This window comes from Dromiciops gliroides, chromosome 2, assembly GCF_019393635.1.
Source record: "Dromiciops gliroides isolate mDroGli1 chromosome 2, mDroGli1.pri, whole genome shotgun sequence".
Lineage (NCBI taxonomy): Eukaryota > Metazoa > Chordata > Mammalia > Microbiotheria > Microbiotheriidae > Dromiciops > Dromiciops gliroides.
The window spans coordinates 538,695,803-538,714,703 of record NC_057862.1 but is presented as its reverse complement, the minus strand read 5'-3'; the positions used below and the strand labels follow the sequence as shown (position 1 = coordinate 538,714,703).

Below are 18,901 nucleotides of genomic sequence, written 5' to 3'. Positions count from 1 at the left end.
CCAAGTGAACTTCCCAGTTTATCCCACAGGCTGAAAAAAGCTGGGGAATATCAGCTACTATCAGCTACTACTGAGACAGCTAGGTGGCACACTAGATAGAGTCCTGGGCCAGAAGGTAGTATAGACCTGAGTTCAAATCCAGCCTTAAGCACTTACTACTTGTGTGACTCCTGGCAAGCCATTAACCTCCGACTCCGTTTCCTCAAGTGTAATATAGGGATAATATTAGCACCTACCTCCCCATTTTTTTTTTTTTTGGTGCAGGGCAATGAGGGTTAAGTGACTTGCCCAGGGTCACAGCTAGTGTCAAGTGTCTGAGGTCGAATTTGAACTCAGGTCCCCCTGAATCCAGGGCCGGTGCTTTATCCACTATGCCACCTAGCTGTTCCCCCCTCCCAGAATTTCTGGGAGAGATATTTGTAAACCCTTAAGCGCGGTGTCTGGCACATAGCAAGGCGTTTTATAAATAAATACTTGTTTGCTTCCTTTTGGAAAAGGGTGCAACTTTTCAGAAGGCAGGGACTCCCCCTGAACCCAGGCTTTTCTTTTCTCACCCTGCCCCGCTGGGCCAGCTAAGGTATCTCTTTCGTAAATTTCCCCGGTTTTCCTCTCTTGGCAGGTATGCCAGAAGTCAGGTGAGATCTCCCTCCTGAAGCAGCAGCTGAAGGAGTCCCAGACGGAGGTGAACGCCAAGGCCAGCGAGATCCTCAGCCTTAAGGCACAGCTGAAGGACACTCGGGGGAAGCTCGAAGCCATGGAGCTGCAGACCCAAGACCTGGAAAGCGCCTTACGGACCAAGAGCCTGGAGCTGGAGGTGTGCGAGAACGAGCTGCAGCGCAAGAAGAACGAGGCGGAGCTGCTGCGGGAGAAGGTGAACCTGCTGGAGCAGGAACTGCTGGAGCTGCGGACTGAGGCCGGCCTCCTCCGCCAGGAGCGCGGCCGCAGGGGCGAAGCCGAGTGGGACGGCGCCGCCCCAGGGCCCACCGGCCCAGAGGACATCCCCGCCTTGCAGAGGGAGCTGGAGAGGCTTCGGGCTGAGCTGAAGGAGGAGCGGCAGGGCCACGACCAGATGTCCTCCGGCTTCCAGCACGAGCGGCTGGTGTGGAGGGAAGAGAAGGAGAAGGTGATCCATTATCAGAAGCAGCTGCAGCAGAGCTACCTGGCCATGTACCAGCGCAATCAGAGGCTGGAGAAAGCCCTGCAGCAGTTGTCCAGGGGGGAGGGGGGCGCCGAGCCCTTGGAGATCGACATCCAGGGGGCTGATGTCCCCTACGAAGATATCATTGCCACCGAGATCTGAGGGCTCTGGGAGGGGAAAGAGAGGGGTACCCAACTGAGACATCGCAGCCCTCGCCATTGCTCAGCTGTGCTGTACTTGGGGAAGCCCTTTCTTCTACAATCTTGGCCAAGCTGCTCCCATCTCCCCCATCCCTCTCCCTCTTCCCCACCCAGCCACCAGAGGTAGCATGTCACTTGCCCACTCCTCCAAAAGAGAAGAGATACGTGAGACTTGATGCTGTGGCCAAACCATCACCAAGGTGTCTGCATTGGGGGAGGAGAGGGTACCCTGAGTTGAGCTGGTCATCATCCCCCTCACTGCCCTCCCAGGGGTATTATAGCCATCCCAACCTCACCTCTATCTTTGTGGACACCCATAATTCTCCTCTTGCCCTGAGAAGATTTTTTGTTTTCTCATGAAGACACTAATTTGCCTTGGGATGGAGAAAAGCCATTTCTGACCAGGAGCCTTTGGAATCGGATGCCCTTGCTAGGGAGAAGCTCTTGAGGACATCCTGAATGATTTCATAAGAAGCTTCCTCAGTGATTCCAGAATTCTTTGGATTCCCAAAGACCCGCCCCTGCCCCTGAGAAAAAGATTTGATAGGAAGAATGGCTCCAAGGATGCCAGGGATAAAGTTAGGGAAGAAGCCTTAGGATTTAGGGAAACCTATGATGAATGAAAGAGGAAGGTGAATAAATCATAGCGAGCAGTAGTAGGAATGACAAAGCTAAAGGCCAAGGGCTCACTCATGCCAACTCTAGTTCACCTCTCCTGGTCAGAGATGGTTGGTCTCTTTCCAAAGATGGCTGCTAAGCTTTGACTTGGGTGACACCAGTGTCTCCAAAGCTATAGAAACCAAGGGACTGGACTTCAGAGTTTAGTATCTCCCCTAGAATTCTGAAGCAAGGATTTGTACTACTTTTCCAGTGTCCCTAAGAGAGCTGCCATTTTTTTCCAGGCAGAACAGGGGAATGGATTTCTCTGCTGGTTCTAAGCTATAAACCTGCTGCCTTTGACCATTCTTCCAACCCATCTGGAAGTATTCCCTTAGCGTCCAGAATCATCGATGGATACCACCATTTCCCATGTAACAATGGAGCTTCTGGTCTTGGCTCCATGTCCCCTGGCCTTATAAATTCTCCTATACCCAACCTGGCCCAATTTTTGGGTGGTATCTTCAGTGCCAATTCTTAACAAGTTTCAGTACCAGGCCCAAAGTTCCATTGGACCAGTGGTGCTGGAGCTGAAGTTGGAAGACAACTTCACATCTATCATCCCCAAGTCCATCAAATAAACCGACAAACACTCCCCTGATCCTTCTTCCACGTCACAGACACATGGAGACCAAAAAGCCAGGCCAGCAGGGTCAGCCAGAATCCAAGAGATCTGGAAATCAGAAAACTTGGACTCTGGTCCTAGTGCTGCTGCTAGCTAGCTGTGTGACCTTGGAGAAATTATTTCCCTTCTCCTGGACTTCAACTTCCTCTTCCGTAAAAGGAAAGGAGTAGAATAGGTGATTGTGAAGTTTCCTTCCAGCTTTAAAAATCTGTGAGCTATTTCTCCCCCACTCCCCACCCCCCTTCATTTTCTAGGACATCAAATTGCTTGGCTTGGAAGTTGTTGAAGGATATTTTCCCCCTTCTCAGAAGCAAACAGCAGACCTAGCAGGCAGCCGGCTGTTCCCCAGTCTATTTTTGCCTCTAGCTGCAGATGCTGTACTTGTAACAGGCATCTCCCTCCAAATCTCAGAACTGTATGCCCAACCCTTCCCAGGGAGAGGTTTCCTAGGGAAGCAGTAGGGAGGCAGTAATTGGGGTTCTGGAAATTTTGAGGTTAGGCAGCTCTCTCTACTCCCTCATCTCCTCAGCATTAACCTGCTTCTTCCAGAGAAACGCCTCCTAGTTTCTACCCTAGTGCCACTCACAGTTTCCTCCTTGTTTTTTTAAGGAATCATTCCCTCAATCCAAGGGCCAAGATGGAAGATTAGGAGCCTGGTTCCCCATTGTCTGTCCTTGGAGTGCCCAACATTCCTTTGAGTCCCTGATGGCAGGTATCGTAAACTAGAGCAGGTGGATTAGGGCTATGAGTGAATAACCTGTTAGGAGAGGACAGACTCACCTTCCCCAAGCCCACACACACTATGGCCCTTGACATAGGAAGAATTTACTCAGGAGGTCATTTCTTGCTGAGCTTTACAGTCATGGCTGGTTTGGGACTCAATTTGAACCTAGAATTCCAAGACCAAATATCCTGCCCCACTGACGGATACTCAGGTCCCAACCAGCAAGTAAAAGACCTCACCTTCCCAATCCCAAATCCTTTCAAGCCAACCTGTGCCTTGTATAATTCCAAATCTTCCCACTCAATCTTAGAGCAAAAGCAAAAACAAACAAAACATTGGCTAGAAAGAGAAAGCCAGTATTTCCTCCTTGGATTGAGGTCTGCCTAGGAGAAAACAGCCCCCAAAACACAAGGATTCTTTGTGCCAGACCTCATCAATCGACTAATAAGTATGTATTAGTACCTACTATGTGCCAGACAAGAAGCTAGGCCCTGAGGGCATAAATACAAAGAAGAAGCCTTGGGAACAGTTTCTCTGAACCCAAAGACAAAGATCTTAACAAACCCTCAAAAAATATGATAGTTCTCCCAGTCTCCCCAATAGCCATACTCCAAGCTCTACCAGCGATTTGGGCCTTTGAAACTGTTAGCTCCAACATTCCTGGGTACAAATATGCCTTTCTTTGAGGGCATGGCCCAGTGCTAAGGTCTGTGTCCTTTGTCAGGACACAGTCTCTTCTGCTTTCTGTAATATAGCTAAGTCAGGTGGACTTGGTTTCCCTTTTCTTAGTACTGGATGAAAAGTCCTTAATGTCCTTGGACTGTGTCAACCTGGGCATCTCTAAAATAGAGAGAACCGAGGAAGGTGGGCAAGCATCCTGTCCTTTGGGAAGTCAAGGATGGGAGGGGGCAAGAGGGTTAACTGTTCTGTTTCCTTTTTACAGTGTGAAATGTCCACCCTATGGCCCTTCCTTCTGACAATATTCTTGCTCCTCCTATCCCCCACTGCTTGCTTGTTTTCTCCAAACCTGTCCCATGCTCCCAGAGGAATGAGGATGGATGGCCAGAGAATAAATGCTTATCTTCAAAGCCATAACCCAGAAAGCCCATCTTCTCACCAAGAAGGGGACTTTGCCTATATGCTTTGGAAACTGACTCTGTCTTCGCTGCAGTGACTGGATGTCTTTCCTGAATGTCTTGCCCTCTCCCTTGTGACCTACAGCTATGGGCACCTGGCTCCAACAGGCCCCTAACATATATAGGTTGAACTTGAGATGGGCTGCCTTAGGAGGCTGCCTCTGCCCAGAGATGCAGAAGTTGGGAACTTGAAGGCCTCTCAGGCCAGCCCCAGCTGCAGAGGGCAAAGTACCTAAGTGAATGTCTAGGATAAATGCCCAATAAGCCAGGACCGTTTGCTCCTTAAAGTTCTCTCCAGGAGCCTGGTGAGACAATAGGCAGGAAGAATTATTGGAACTGTCCCTAGAGGAGGCACCTGGGTGCAGAATCTCCTGCCTGCCCAAAAGCTGTAATCTGAGCCAAAGCCCCAGAGCTGTGTGGGCAGTGCCTGCAGGGTACCCCAAAGCCTTTGTGTCTGCCCTGGCACCAGCTGCCATCACTGCAGGCTGTGCAGGGGACTGCCCCGGGGGGGATATTCCCCCTCCCCCAACCCCACCTCCAACTTCTGGAGGCCCATGTTTTATTGGACAATGACAATGTAAATAGACTTTGTTCCCTTTGTCATTTTTTGTTTTGGGCAACTCTCTTTTATTCTATTTTTCATGTCTTTTTCTGGTCATGTAAATGGTTCCTTGTAATTTTATGTTTTAATTTATAAATAAAGAATGCCATATCTCCCTCTAGGATGTGTCTGCTTCTCACACTTTCTAGTTCCATCTCTGCTACCCCTTACTGAACTTGTTCCTGGGTTGCTGCCATAGAGATATTTAGTGGTCATAAAGAAAGTACTGGTGGCTGTGTGGCATGGCTACCCCAACTGCCTTGCTAGGATCCAACTGGGCCTTTATTTGGGGTACTCATCTCAGAACCCATACCTCATAAAAATAATATTTTCAGTCTGTAAGGGAATTTGTTGTTTGTCCTTCATTCTTCTTCTTCTTTTTTTTTTTTTGGCAGGGCAATGAGGGTTAAGTGACTTGCCCAGGGTCATATAGCTAGTAAGTGTCAAGTGTCTAAGGTCAAATTTGAACTCAGGTCCTCCTGAATCCAGGGCTGGTGCTTTATCCACTGCGCCACCTAGTTGCCCCCATTTGTCCTTCATTCTTGAAGAGGATCAATGACATCAGGATGGTGATGTCTTGACTTTTGCAAGTGAGGGGAGCCTGTGCAAAGTCACCAACCTCACTCCTCCAGAGTCATTGGAGTCCAGTGACAAGGTAGAGGACAAGATGACGGGCTGGGCTATGGCCCAGATGCAGTGGGAGCCCCTGACCTTTTTAAACTAAGTTCTTTCCCAGGTCTCAGTTTGTGAGGCAACACCCATTCAGTGATTAAGGGGCTAGGTAAGAATTGAGGCAAAAGATGGCCTAGTTTAAGTTTCCAAAAGAATCAGTCCCCCAAAACAAACAAACAAAAAGAATCCATCTAGTAGGGGAAGACCCTTAGAGTTTCTGGCCAGAACAGAAACAATTGCACTGAGCCATCCAAACTCTTCCAGGGAAATAAAACTATGTTGGAGGAAAGAGAGACTCCTTTCTAGTGGTTTGAAAAGAGCTTGGGAAAATTCCTCTGAGATTAGTATTCAAAGGGTTAACCTGGTTTTGTTGTTTGTTTGTTTTAAAGCAGACCTGTGTGTTCATCTGGGGCAAATTGAGAAGGAAATAAAAGAAGGGGGGTATAAAGTGATTTCAGTGGATCCCATCCTCCTTCCTCTAATCCCAACCCAACACTCAAAACATACTGATTTCTTACCTTCTTGGCCAACTTGTTGGGCTATTTGCATGAGAAAGCACCCCTGGTTTGGCCAGAGGCTTTGTTGGGGCTTCTGGTCCTCCCTTAGCCAAAACCCTTTTGTCCTGGAAGGGAATGGAGGTGTCTGGGGCAGGCGGGGGCGGGGAGGGGGGGGAGGTAACAGCACCAGCCATCTGTTCTGCCTGCCTAACTGAGCTGCCCAGCCAACTCTTTGGCTTTGTCAGCATCTCTTGAGCAGCTGCCCCTGCACCGGGGCCCAGGCTCAGCTGGGGGGGGGGGGGGCCGCGGTGCAGATATAGGATATAGGCCCTGACTTTAAGGAGCTCAGAGTATAATTGGGAAATAGAATATGGACATAAAAAGTTAAAATAAATGGGACTATAAGCATGGTTATAGACAGTGAGTTTATTGGAGGAGGGAGTTGTCCCTTTGGATTGGAGCATTCTCATGAAGACGCAGCTTGGCCTTGTAGATAGAACATTGGCCTAATAGGCAAGAAGCCCTGGGTTATAATCCTGCCTGAATGATAGTTCAGTTTCTCCATCTGTAAAGTGGGGATGATAATAATATCTATTACATGGAATAGTAGTGGGGACCAAATAAAATAATCGATTTAGATATGGAAGGAATCTCAGAAGTCATCTAGCCCAGTCCAATTATTTTACAGATGAGGAATTGAAGCACAGGAGGAAACTACATGGGATAGTACATAGAGCATTGGCCCTGGAGTCAGAAGGACCCGAGTTCAAACCTGGCTTCAGACACTTGCTAGCTGTGTAACCCTGGGCAAGTCATGTTGTTATTTGGAGGCAATCAGAGTTCCAACAACATCTACCTCCCACAGCTGTGAAGATCAAATGAGATAATTTCATAAAGCACTTAGCACAATGCCTGGTACACAGTAGGCATTTCATAAATGCTTATTTCCTTCCTTCTTTTTAGACTTTCTAAAAGTCCTGCACTTGGATTCAAACACACACTTCACAAATACAGAAAGGGGGAGGCATGGCTAGATCCCAGAATATCATAGTCCTGCTGTCTTTTGCCCTGGGTTGACTATGTCTAGAGAGCTGTGTTTTGCTCATGGCACCTCATTTTAGGATGAACATTGGTGGCCTGGAGCATGTTTAGAGAAGAGAATGATCAAGATATTAAGGAGACTGAAAACCATGTTGTAAAAACATCATTTGAAAGGACTGCAAATGGTTTAGTCTGCAGGAAAGGAGACTTAGGGAGGATCAGAGAACTGTAAAATTAAATCTGGAAGGAACCTCTGAGGTCATCCAGTCCAAGCCCGTCCCTTTACAGCCGAGTACATGATAGATGTCTTCAAGAATTAAAAGTGCTCTCTCATGTGGGAGAGGGATTAGTTTTATTCCCCTTGGCCCCAGAAGGCAGCACCAAGGAGCAATGGGGTGAGTCTGCCCAGAGGCAGATTTCAGCTCCATATAAGGGAAAACTGCCTAACTTGGATCAGGGAGGGTTACTAGGAGAGGTTGTCTGACCATTTGTCAAGGGTGATGTAAATAGGATTCCTGTTGAATGGCAAGTTGGCCTAGATTGCCTCTGATTCCCCTTCAAACTCTAAGAGTCTGACAGTTCATGCAATGAACTCCCAGGACTCTATTCCCTTAACTGATGGAGAGGGAGGTTGGTTCTAGACTTTGGATTTCCTTGAAGGCCTGGATGAGAAGTTTGGAATTTATTCTTTAAGGAACAGGAAGCTTTTCCCTCTCCTTCATTCCTTGCTTCTTTCTTCTGCTTCCTTCCATACAGGTCTCTAAGACCAAGCTACCCCAAAGTGACATATTCTAGGGAATCTTTCCAAGAGATAATAGTGAGTGTAGAAGCAACATGGCAGTGGTGAGTGGACTGGCCTTGGTGGTAGAAAGATCTCAGTGTACATGAAGGTATACTTAATTAACAATGGTCATGGGGGCTCAGCTAGGTGGTACAGTGGATAAAGCACTGGCCTTGGATTCAGGAGGACCCGAGTTCAAATCCAGCCTCAGACACTTGACACTAGCTGTGTGACCCTGAGCAAGTCACTTAACACTCATTGCCCTGCCAAAAAAAAAAAAAAAAACCAACACAATAAAAAAAAACCCAATGGCCATGGAAAAATCACTGCATTTGCCCACAGGCAAACATACAGGGCTACCTGTGTGGCGGTGTTTTGTGGTTCAGTGGTTTTAGTTGTGTCCAACACTTTGTGACCCCATTTGGGGTTTTCTTGGCAAAGATACTGGAGTACTTTGCTATTTCCTTCTCCAGTTCATTTTATAGACAAGGAAACTGAGGCAAATGGTCTTAAGTGACTTTCCCAGGTTCACACAGGTAGTATGTGTTTGGGGGCCAGATTTGAACTCAGGAAGATGATTCTTCCTGACTCCAGGCCTGCCCCTTTATCCACTGTGCTGTCCTTAGGAGTGGTGTTGTATTACTTGAAGAACTTAAGTTCTATTTTTGACACTCTCAGTATGTGCCAATGTGTAAGTAAGTCACTGAACCTCATTAATCCAGGTGCTAAAACCATAAGCTGCAGAAGAGTTGGTGATTTACATGTGTTTAAGGAATTTCTCCCATTGAAGAAATTATGGATCTGGACCCCCAAAAGAAAAGGAAACAAGGATAGAGTCAGTCAGTTAATAAATGTTTATCAAACACCTACTATATTCCAGGCAGTGGGGATACAAAGAAAGGCAAAAGACAATCCTTGTTTCAAGGAGCTCACAGTCTAATGGAAAAGACAATATGCAAACCACTATGTGCAAATGAGCTATTTACAGGACAAATTGGAGAAAATCAACAGGAGGAGGACAATAGACTTGAAAGGGGGATTGGAAAGGCTTCTTGGAGAACATAGGCTCTTAGTTGTGACTTGAAGGAAGCCAGGAAACAGAAATGAGGAGGAATAGTATTCCAGACATGGGGAGCAGCTAGTAAAATGATTCCAAGTCCAAAAATGGAGTGCCTTGTTTGAGAGACGGCAAGGAAGCCAATATCACTGGATTGCAGAGTATGTGGCATAAAGTGTAAGAAGATTGGAAACGTGGGAGGGAGGCAGTTTATGAAAGGCTTTGAACACGAGAGGATTTTATATATGATCCTAGAGGTAATAGGGAGCCACTGGAGTTTATTGGGTAAATTAGGGGGAGTGGAGATTGTAATGGCACTATGTGCTTAAAATGTTGCCCAATAGTTTGATTTCAAGCCAAATACACTCTTCACTTTGCCATGTAACTCATTTAACACATGAACCAGAACTAAATGTCACCATTTAAGACCAGAGTCACATTGTTGGTAAACAGTGGGGCTAGAACTAGAACCCAGAGCTCTTTCAACTTTGTGTCAGTGAATGATGGGTAGGGAAAGGGTATTATAGGAGCTTGGAGGCAGCTGATGTGGACTGGGGTGAACATGGAAGACTGAGAAATTGAGATTTGAATTGAGCTTTGAAGAAATGTGGAGGATTCAAATAAAAGGGTGTCATGCATTCCAAGGAGAGGGAAAGGCATGAACAAAGACTGAGAATATGTCAAGTGTATTTGGGAGACAATATGATAGGATTCATATCTGGATCATACAACAACATGGGAAAAAGAAGTTTGGCTCTTTGTTTTTCTGTTGACAGCCTTAATTCTGCTCCTGAATTTTTTAACTTTTGCTAATTCTTCCTTAACTGGAGGAACTCAACTGGTACCCTTTGTTTCCCCTTCCTATCTAATATGGGAGAAGTTGGGGGTGCAGGGAGGTGTAAGAGGGAAAGAAGATAGGTACTCCAGTTTTTCCTTCTTGACAGCTTGACAACTTTAAACCTTGAGTGTATGAATTACCACCTCCCAGAATTATGCCCATTCAAGTCACTCAAACTCCTCTGGATCCATTTCTACTTTTGTAAAATGAGGAAATTGGACTAGATGACCTTTATGGTCCATTTCAGCCATAGATCTATGATCCAAGTTCCAAGGGTAAGTTGGAGCTAACTGGGACTGGCTAGTGAGAGTCACTTATTAAATTTTCAGTGTGAGCATTTAGACCTTGGAAATTAGCAGATGCTACAAATCAGGGCTTTATTTTTGTTCTTTTAATGGTCTAGGCTTAAGAAAGTGATGGATAAAGTGTTAATAATAGAGTTTGTATAGATAGATATGGACATTTCCCCCAGAGATTCAGATGCCAAATTATGTCTTCTTGAAATGGTGTTATAAAGATAGGGTCCCTCTCTCCAGGCTAAAAGGGCTGGAAATGGGCAGAAGGCTTCCCCTCAGCCTCATCAGAGAAGACACTGTTCTTCTCCCCAGATCTATATTTAAAACCTATTGCTTTTAATGATAGTGTGTACTGTTGAGGATACAAGCTTTCAATGGAATTCCCCAAACCTGCTTACTAATTTGGGGGTGGGGAGATGTCAAGGAGTGGGATTGAGGAAAGGAGGAGGGAAAATGGAAGAGAGAAAAAGAAAAAAATTTACATAAAAAATGGACCATTTTTCACTCTCTGTTGGAATTGGAAGCATATGTTTACAATAGGGTGGGGGTTGCATCTTTACAGAATTGTGAGACCTCAGTACACATGAAAGGGCAATACTGATAATGGATATGCTATATCATACCAATAGGCCAAGTACATACATGACCTTCTTGGTGATGTTACTTGAATGATTCCTGGGAAGTCTCCCTGCCTCTAAACCTGAAGTTAGGTACCAAGGTGTGAGAAAGCCTACCATCACAGAGGTTGACTTTTTCACCATTTCATCTTGCCCTTGAGCAGGAGCTACCAAGACCTGGCTTTAAATCCTGTCTCAGATACTTAGTAACCTTCTTGGTGCTCAGTGTCTCCATGGGTATGACAAAGAGGTTGAACTCACCTGAATTCAAAGGCCCTTTTCAGTTCTAAATCCTTGATCCTATGAGAACTCCCTATTAAAATATGCATGTAACAAAAACAAAAACAAAATATGCACACGCCCTGTGAAGGCTAACACCATAGGAAGTGATAGATGGAGTCAGGGAGAAGGCTGCTGGGAGGAAAGATTGGAGACCACCAACTGTACTTAAGATTTTGAAAGAGCCCTGGATGCTCGGTTTCTCCTTAATCTACCTCTGTCAGTCCCCACCCCCAAAGGAAAGAGAACTTCCTCCTATAAGGGATACAAAGAATTCTACCTTCAAACAAACAACCTCTCTTTATTACTATCTCTAGAAGTACCGAGAGTGCCCTTCTTGGTCAAGGAGATGGGGGCTGTTCTACCAGTCAGTAAACATTAATAAATGCCTAAGGGGGCAGCTAGGTGGTACAGTGGATAAAGCACTGGCCCTGGAGTCAGGAGTACCTGAGTTCAAATCCGGCCTCAGACACTTAATACTTACTAGCTGTGTAACCCTGGGCAAGTCACTTAACCCCAATTGCCTCACTAAAAAAAAAAAAAAAAAAGCCTAAGATGAGCCAGGCACCATGCTAAGAGCTTGGGATACAGACAAAAGCAAAAGGTAGTCTCTGACCTCAAAGAGCTCACAATCTACCAGCCGCTGGAGTTGCACCAGAGGCTCATTTCAGGGGCCACATCCTATCTGAAGCTTTGCCTAACTTCCCTCCCCATCCACAGTTGCTGGGTCTTTCTCCCACTTCCAGCTACTTATATTTACTTATTGTGCACATGTTTCTATTTCCATTGTCTATACATAGCAGATACTTGATAGAGCTGTTGAATTGAATTAAATTGAATAGAAGCATTAAATTGGATAAGGTCACCTGAAAAAGTACTAATGACCCCCTTCACCAGTCCTTCTGCTCCTTCATTTCTTTAGCAGTTCCTCTGTGTAGAGGGCATTATGTGGTTGTGGTGGGCATGGAGTGGAGGAGAAATTGGGGGAAGGTTTCAAAAGTCACTGACGGTAGGCCTCAAAGAAATCAAGCACTGGACCACCAAATGCCTCTGCCAAGAATGAGGTTAAGGTGGATTTGGTCCAGGGGGACCACTCACCCCCAAGTCCAAGCATCTCATAATCTTGAGAATAAAGGCTATTCAGTCTCATGAAGAAACATGAGTGACTCAATGATCCTGTTTATATTCAGCATCAGCATTCAGATATACTGATCATTCTTGATCAGATCCTGTTCTCCCCCCAAAATCCCTTAACTTCTTGTTTTAAAGGCCAGGTAAAATATAGTTATTCTTTTTAGCCAGCCAATGCCATTCTTATAGGGGCCTAAGTTACCTAGCTCCCTATTGGAGGACTGAGCACCAAAAGGAATCAAATATTTGTGTCAAAACAAAGAGTTTTAAGTGGTTGTTAGGGCCCAAGTGGATAAAGGAATAAAATCTAGCCTCAAGTTCAACAATCCCTAAACATAACTTTGCCTCTTAGGTCAATGACTCCTTATTTTTCCCCTACTAGATTGTAACTAGCTTCCTCCCCACCCAAAAACTATTTTGCTTAGACAGGAACATGTCAGGGAGGAGATTCCTGTTCAGGTAGGGGTTGCACTTGATAGCTTCCAAAGTCCCTCCTAAATCTGAGACTCTAATTCTAAGAGGGAAGGAGCATTGGATGGAGGATAGCATGAAGGTAGAGAGTATAGTAGGAATGTGGCTCCAGAAAGAGTTTGGAAACAGCCTGGAAATAAAAACACCAGGAGACTAAAAAGCTCATAAACAGGAGCCAATTAGAACCCAAATTCACCAACAGTCTCTGGACAAAAACCAAACCCTTGCCTAATTCTTTGCCCCCACCCTATGCCCATGGCCTCCTCCCCCTCCTGTATCTCTTGCCTTCTCTCGGCTCCTCTCTCCCCTTCGGCTCCCCTCCCTTATGTTCTCCCCTGCTGCCTCAATTATGGGTAATTGAGCCTTAAGCAGGCTCACGACAACCTTGGTAATCAGTGACAGGTGAAACAAATTAAATTCCTCACACCAAAAATAACAGCACAATTTGCCTGCCGTGATCTGTCACTCCAATCCCCTCCCCCACCTTGGATTGCTAGGGGCAAGTGGAGGGAAGAGATAAGAGGATGTGTAGTTGGGAGAGGAGCCCGAAAGGAAAGGAGATAGAAGACAGAGGGTTTGGTGGGCTTGGACTCAGAAAACACCCAAGCTTGGATCCACTCAGCCTCTTTCTAGTCTAAAAACCTATAGTGTCAATCAATCAATCAATCAACATTAAGCTCCTATAATGTGTCAGGAACAGTGCTATAAACAAGGGAGGCTATGACCAAAAAAAATGACAGTCCTGCCCTTAAAGTGCTTGTGTTCTAAACAGGGAAACAACATGTGTACACGTGTTATCATTCAGTCATGTCCAATTCTTCAAAGATCCCAATTAGAGTTTTCTTAGCAGAGATATTGGAGTGGTTTGCCATTTCATTCGCTAGTTCATTTTACAGAAAACTGAGGCGAACAGGGTTAAGTGACTTGCTCAGGGTCACACAGTTAGGAAGTATCTGAGGTTGAATTTGAACTCAAGTCTTTCTGTCTCCAGCTGGATGCTCTATCTATTGTGCCACCTAGCTACAGATTAATCTTAAAAGTGTGCTGAGTATGCCTTTTATTTTTTTTCCTAAAGAGTTGGTTTTTAAATGTTTACCAGCACACCCCTGGTGTTCTCAACAAAAACAGAGAAGTTAGGAAAAAAGATATGGGGGTTTTGGGACAAAGATAATGAGTCTATTTGCACATGTTAAATTTTGGGTGCCTACAGGAAATTCAGTAAGAAATGTATTATTGGTAGTTTTTAACATGCATTTGGAATTTGGAGCAAGACTAGGGCTATATAGATAGACTTAGCGATCATGTGCATAGAAATGATTCTTGAACCCATGGAAGCAGATGAGATCCCTGATAGGTTATAAGAGAGAAGACAGCCCAAGAAAGATCTCAGCAAAGGGGCACAATATGGATGAAGGTCTCCAAAAGATGACTGACAAGAAGTAGACAGGTAGAAGGAGAAACAACAGTGCCACAAAAACCCTAGAGGTTTTTCCATAGGGAAAGGGTAGTCAACAGTGTCATATGATGCACAAAAGTAAAAAAGGCTAAGGACTGAGGAAAGACCATTGGGTCAGGCAATTAAAAGGTCACTGGTAACTTTAGAGAGAGAAGTTTCAGTTAAGTAATAAGGTCAGAAACCTGAATGCAAAGGATTGAGAAATGAAAGGAAAGGAAATAGAAACAACCAGTGTGGAAAGCAATTTTTTTTTTCTTCTAGGAGTTTGGCTATGAAAAAGAAGGGAGATATAAAAGTATAGCTGGAGAGGATAATGAAGTTAAGTGAAGGGGTTTTATTACTGTTGGGTTTTTTTAATAGAATAGAGGAAAGCTGTGTATGTTTGTAGGCAGCAGTAAAGGAACCAGTACATAGGGAGAGTTTAAATATTCCTGGAGGGGCCAGGGAGGATTTTCAAGGCAATCTTCAGGAGGAGAAAAGAAATCTTGAGATCAAAGATTCAGGTACACATAGAGATAAGGCCACCTATTCATCAGAGACTGGAGTAAAGGAGGAGAGTATAAATCTACAGTAATATTACCAGTGTTGTTGCTGATATCATTTGACTGTGAGAGTGTATATAAATAATGTTCTTGGGAATGATAGAAAACAGTGACGTGAGCCACATACTCTTCTAAACAGATCTAGATAATGTAACATACAGAATCCTGATGGGGAAAGCCAGAAAAGGTCCCAATGAATCCTTTGTTCAGCCCAGCTCAGCATGGAGAGACAGATATGTCTTCAGACACTAGGGCCATAGTTGTCTAGGAGCATGCTACATGAGGACCATGTCAGCAGTTAAGGAAAAGCTGTGCACCAGGGCAAGATGAGGCCCCTCACCCATATACGCCTGGACCCAGAGGGCCCCTTTTGTTGCCTGTTACTGTAAAGAATTAATTGTTATTTGAGGTTTTTATGCCTCGGTGCGCACTGGCCTGATGCTCTGCAAACCGCAAGGAGCTCCACCCACTGGATGTAACCTTTGCCAGGGCTCTGGCACCTCACATCATCACCACTCTCCCATGGGCCTGACAAAATTATAATGATTGGAAGCCTAGTGAGGGCAGTCATGTGACTGTCAGAGCAGCCATCCCATTGGCTGCAGCTGTGTGGGGTGTTTCTAGGTTTGGGGGAGGAGAATTGGGCATTCTAGGTGGAAGCTGGAAAGCGGCAGGCGTTGTGCTGCATATTTTCCGCTGATTCCTGGGCGGTGGTATTTTTTCAGGTATTATAATTTCCTTTTCCCCATTTTATTTCCTTTCCCTTGATCCTACTGATCCTATTTGTGGGGGTTTTTTTTGTTTTTTTTTTAAAGTTCGTTCTTGTTAAAATAAATCTTGTTCTGTTTTGAGGAAGGCTGCCGGTCTCCTTCCTTGCCCCAATACTGCGGTGAGCTGCTTAGCTAGCACTCCCCAATTAAAAATTGGTCCCCACACTACCAAATTCATGCTCATTAATCCAGTGCAAATGGAAAGAGGGACCTGCTCAAGGAATTAGCATCCCTTGGTAGGGAGTAACTGGGTTGAGTGCGGAGAAAGGAGAAAGTTCAGAAGCCAGTCGCAGCAGGGGTTCAGTTTATAACTGAAGCTCAGATCATTTACCCCAGCCTGAAGAGAAATAACTAAGGCAGGAATCCCAGACCAACAGGGACTATGCAGTTCTGACACTTTGAACTAGGAGAGCTTTCCAAATAATAGATGGGTGGAATTATGCAGCAAACTACTCTTGCACAGATCTGAACCCAGGTTAAGCTCAGACAGATTGGGGGATGATGGGGGGGGGGGGTAATCAGACTGTGCCCTGGATCAGACCACTTTGAGACCACTGAAAGCTTGCAGAATTCAGTCTGTCCCTGAGATCCGAGAATAACATGTCATTCAATATGCCAAGTAAGAAACAAGAACCCCAAGCCTCCAGAGGTATAGCAGAGCCTAGCTGTGACATCAGATCCAAAGTCAGGAAGTAGCTTGGGAGAATGAGCAAACAAAAAAAGACATACACCATTATGAGATACTGTGGAGGCACGGACATTCAAGACACAAACACAGAGGAAAAGAATGACTCCAAAAACATTTACAAGTAATGCTTCAGAGAAAAACACAGCTTGAGCATACTAAACTAGAATTTCTGGAAGAGAAAATAAGTTATAAAATGTTTTGTTGGGGTTTTTTTTAATAAATGAAATGAGGTCACTTGAGGGAAAATGGAAAAGAAATATGAGCTATAGAAGAAAGAATTAGAAAATAAATTGATACCTTAGCTAAGAGATACAAAACCGAATGGATCAAGCAGAAGCCAATGACTCCATAAGATAACAAGAAATACTAAAACAAAGTCAAAAGACTGAAAAAATAGGGGGAAAGATAAGACAAAAACATAAAAAACAACTGACCTAGAAAACAGATCAAGGAGAAAGAAATGAAGAATTATTGAACCATCTGAATTCCATAACCAAAGAAAAAAGCCTAGATATTATATTTCAATAAATATGAAAAGAAACTGCCCAGATTTCTGAGAACTAGAGGATGAAGTGAAACATAGAAGATTAAGAAATAGAAAGAATTCACTAGTGATCTTCTGAAAGAAACTCCAAAATGAAAACTCCCAGGAATAACATAGCCAAAATCCAGAGCTTTTGGGTCAAAGGAAAAATACTGCAAACAACCAGAAAGAAATAATTCAAGTACAGAGAAGCCACTGTCATAATCACATAATTTAGCAGCCACCACTATAAAGGAGCTGAGAATTTGGAATATAAAACTCCAATAGCCAAAAATATGGACTTATAGCTAAGAATAATTTACCTAGAAAAATTGAATATGATGCTACAGGGGGGAAATGTATCTTTAATGAAATAGAGGACTTCCAAATATTCTTGATAAAAAAGATCAGGGCTATGGAAAGTTCAACTGCTGAAATGAAAAGAGACAGAAAAGGTAAACATCTATGAACAATAGTGAAGTACTAAAAAGGGATAAATTACTTACATTCAAATATGAAGAGATGATACTTGTATATGCTCTGAACCCTATCATTATCAGGGCATATAGAGGGAATCAAAACTTAGGAATGGTTCTTTTATGTTTTGATGTTCTTAAGAAAAGAATTTTGGAAAGAAAAAAGAGTAATAGATTTATGGGGAAGGGAGAGAGGGAAAGGAAGATTAGGGGAAATTATCCAATAATTAGCGTGTACACATAGAGATTTCACTCAACAAGGAAATAGAAGGAAAAGAGAAGAAGGGGAAGGAGGAATTAGGAGGATAAATTAAGGGAGGGATTAGTTCTAAGGAAAACAAATTATAAGGATGGACAGAAATGTTTATAGCTCTTTTTGAGGTGACAAAGAAAAGGAATCTAAGGTGGTGCCCATAAATTGGGGAATGGATTAACACATTATTGTAGGTATATATTTTCTAATTTTACAGATGTGGAAATTGAGGCCAAAAAATGTTAAGTGGCATCTAGCAAAGCCAGGATTAAAACAAGACCTCCTTTGTAAAAACAAGAAACAGTTAACCAAAACCAGGGGACAGAGTTATCTCAGCTTACATGTATCATTCCAAACTTGCAGCCCCCAATCCTCCTGTGCTAAGAGGATAGAGGCAGGCTTTATCACCTCTTCTCTTAGACAGAGATTATGATTAATACACTTAAATGGGGTTTACTGAACATTCACATTATCATGTTTATTGTTATAGTCATGTATATTTTTGTTTTGCCTTTTTTTCTCTATATCAGTTTATACAAATTTCCGCATACTTTTTTGGATTCCACATATTCATCCTTTCATTTAACCCAACATTCCTTAAACTGCCACTTATATTTAAGTATATATGCTTACATGTTTACATGTGTGTGTATATATACATAACTGTATATGTATATACACACATGTGTATACACATGTAAATATGGGTGTGTATATATATATACACACATGTTCACAAGTTACTATTTTTTAAAGTTTATCATCAGGATTTTTTTTTTAATTTTTAAAAGTTTAAACTGACCATTCACATAGGAGAGACCAAGTGGATGAAGAATGTCTATTGACCAGACTGTCAGGAAGGTCTCAGTTCAAATTTTGCCTCAGATACTCACTAGCTATAGGACCCTGGGCAAGTCACTTAGCCTCTGCCTGCCTCCATTTCAGTATCTGTAAAATAGGGTTAATAACAGCACCAATATCCTGTAGTATAAAATGAGATAATGTTTGTAAAACATTTTGCAAACCTTAAAGTGCATATTAATTTTACCTACTATTACAAGGCCCAGAATTAAATAGGAAAAGAGTGACCAGATTGCTTTCAGAGAAATGAAGTTATTTTAATGATCCCAAAGCTCTCCCATAAACAAAGATCCATTTTTAATACCAAGATTCCCAATATTAGTGTATAATGGGGAGACATGAAACCCAGCAATCTTGAAAGCAAGAATATCACACAGAGAGCAATGGAGAAGTGTGTGGTAGATGTGAGCAACCCACAACATATAACCAATGAAGAATGAAAAACAAAGATTATGTCACAGAAATGCACAAGAAGAAAAAAAATATGGGTTTGTCCTTGCCATGTGGTGGAGAACAAGATGGAAAGCCCAAGTGTACCATTGGCATCCTCACAATGTCAGGAGCAATTGAA

General features: G+C 43.7%; 1 protein-coding gene across 6 annotated transcripts in view; it reads left to right on the top strand.

The window, feature by feature from the left end:
* The window catches only part of LZTS1 (leucine zipper tumor suppressor 1), a 75,325-nt gene extending 70,125 nt beyond the window's left edge, over positions 1-5,200 (top strand). For 5 of the 6 annotated variants that reach the window (XM_043988120.1, XM_043988121.1, XM_043988123.1 and 2 more), the window contains 2 exons: positions 620-1,123; positions 4,288-5,200. In XM_043988120.1, coding sequence (XP_043844055.1) covers positions 620-1,123; positions 4,288-4,518 — 735 coding nt within the window. In that variant the 3' untranslated portion in view covers positions 4,519-5,200. Of the gene's footprint in view, positions 1-619; positions 2,750-4,287 lie in introns of those variants that run through there. The other variant, XM_043988126.1, reaches the window with a different exon arrangement.
* The last annotated feature ends 13,701 nt before the right edge of the window (positions 5,201-18,901 follow it).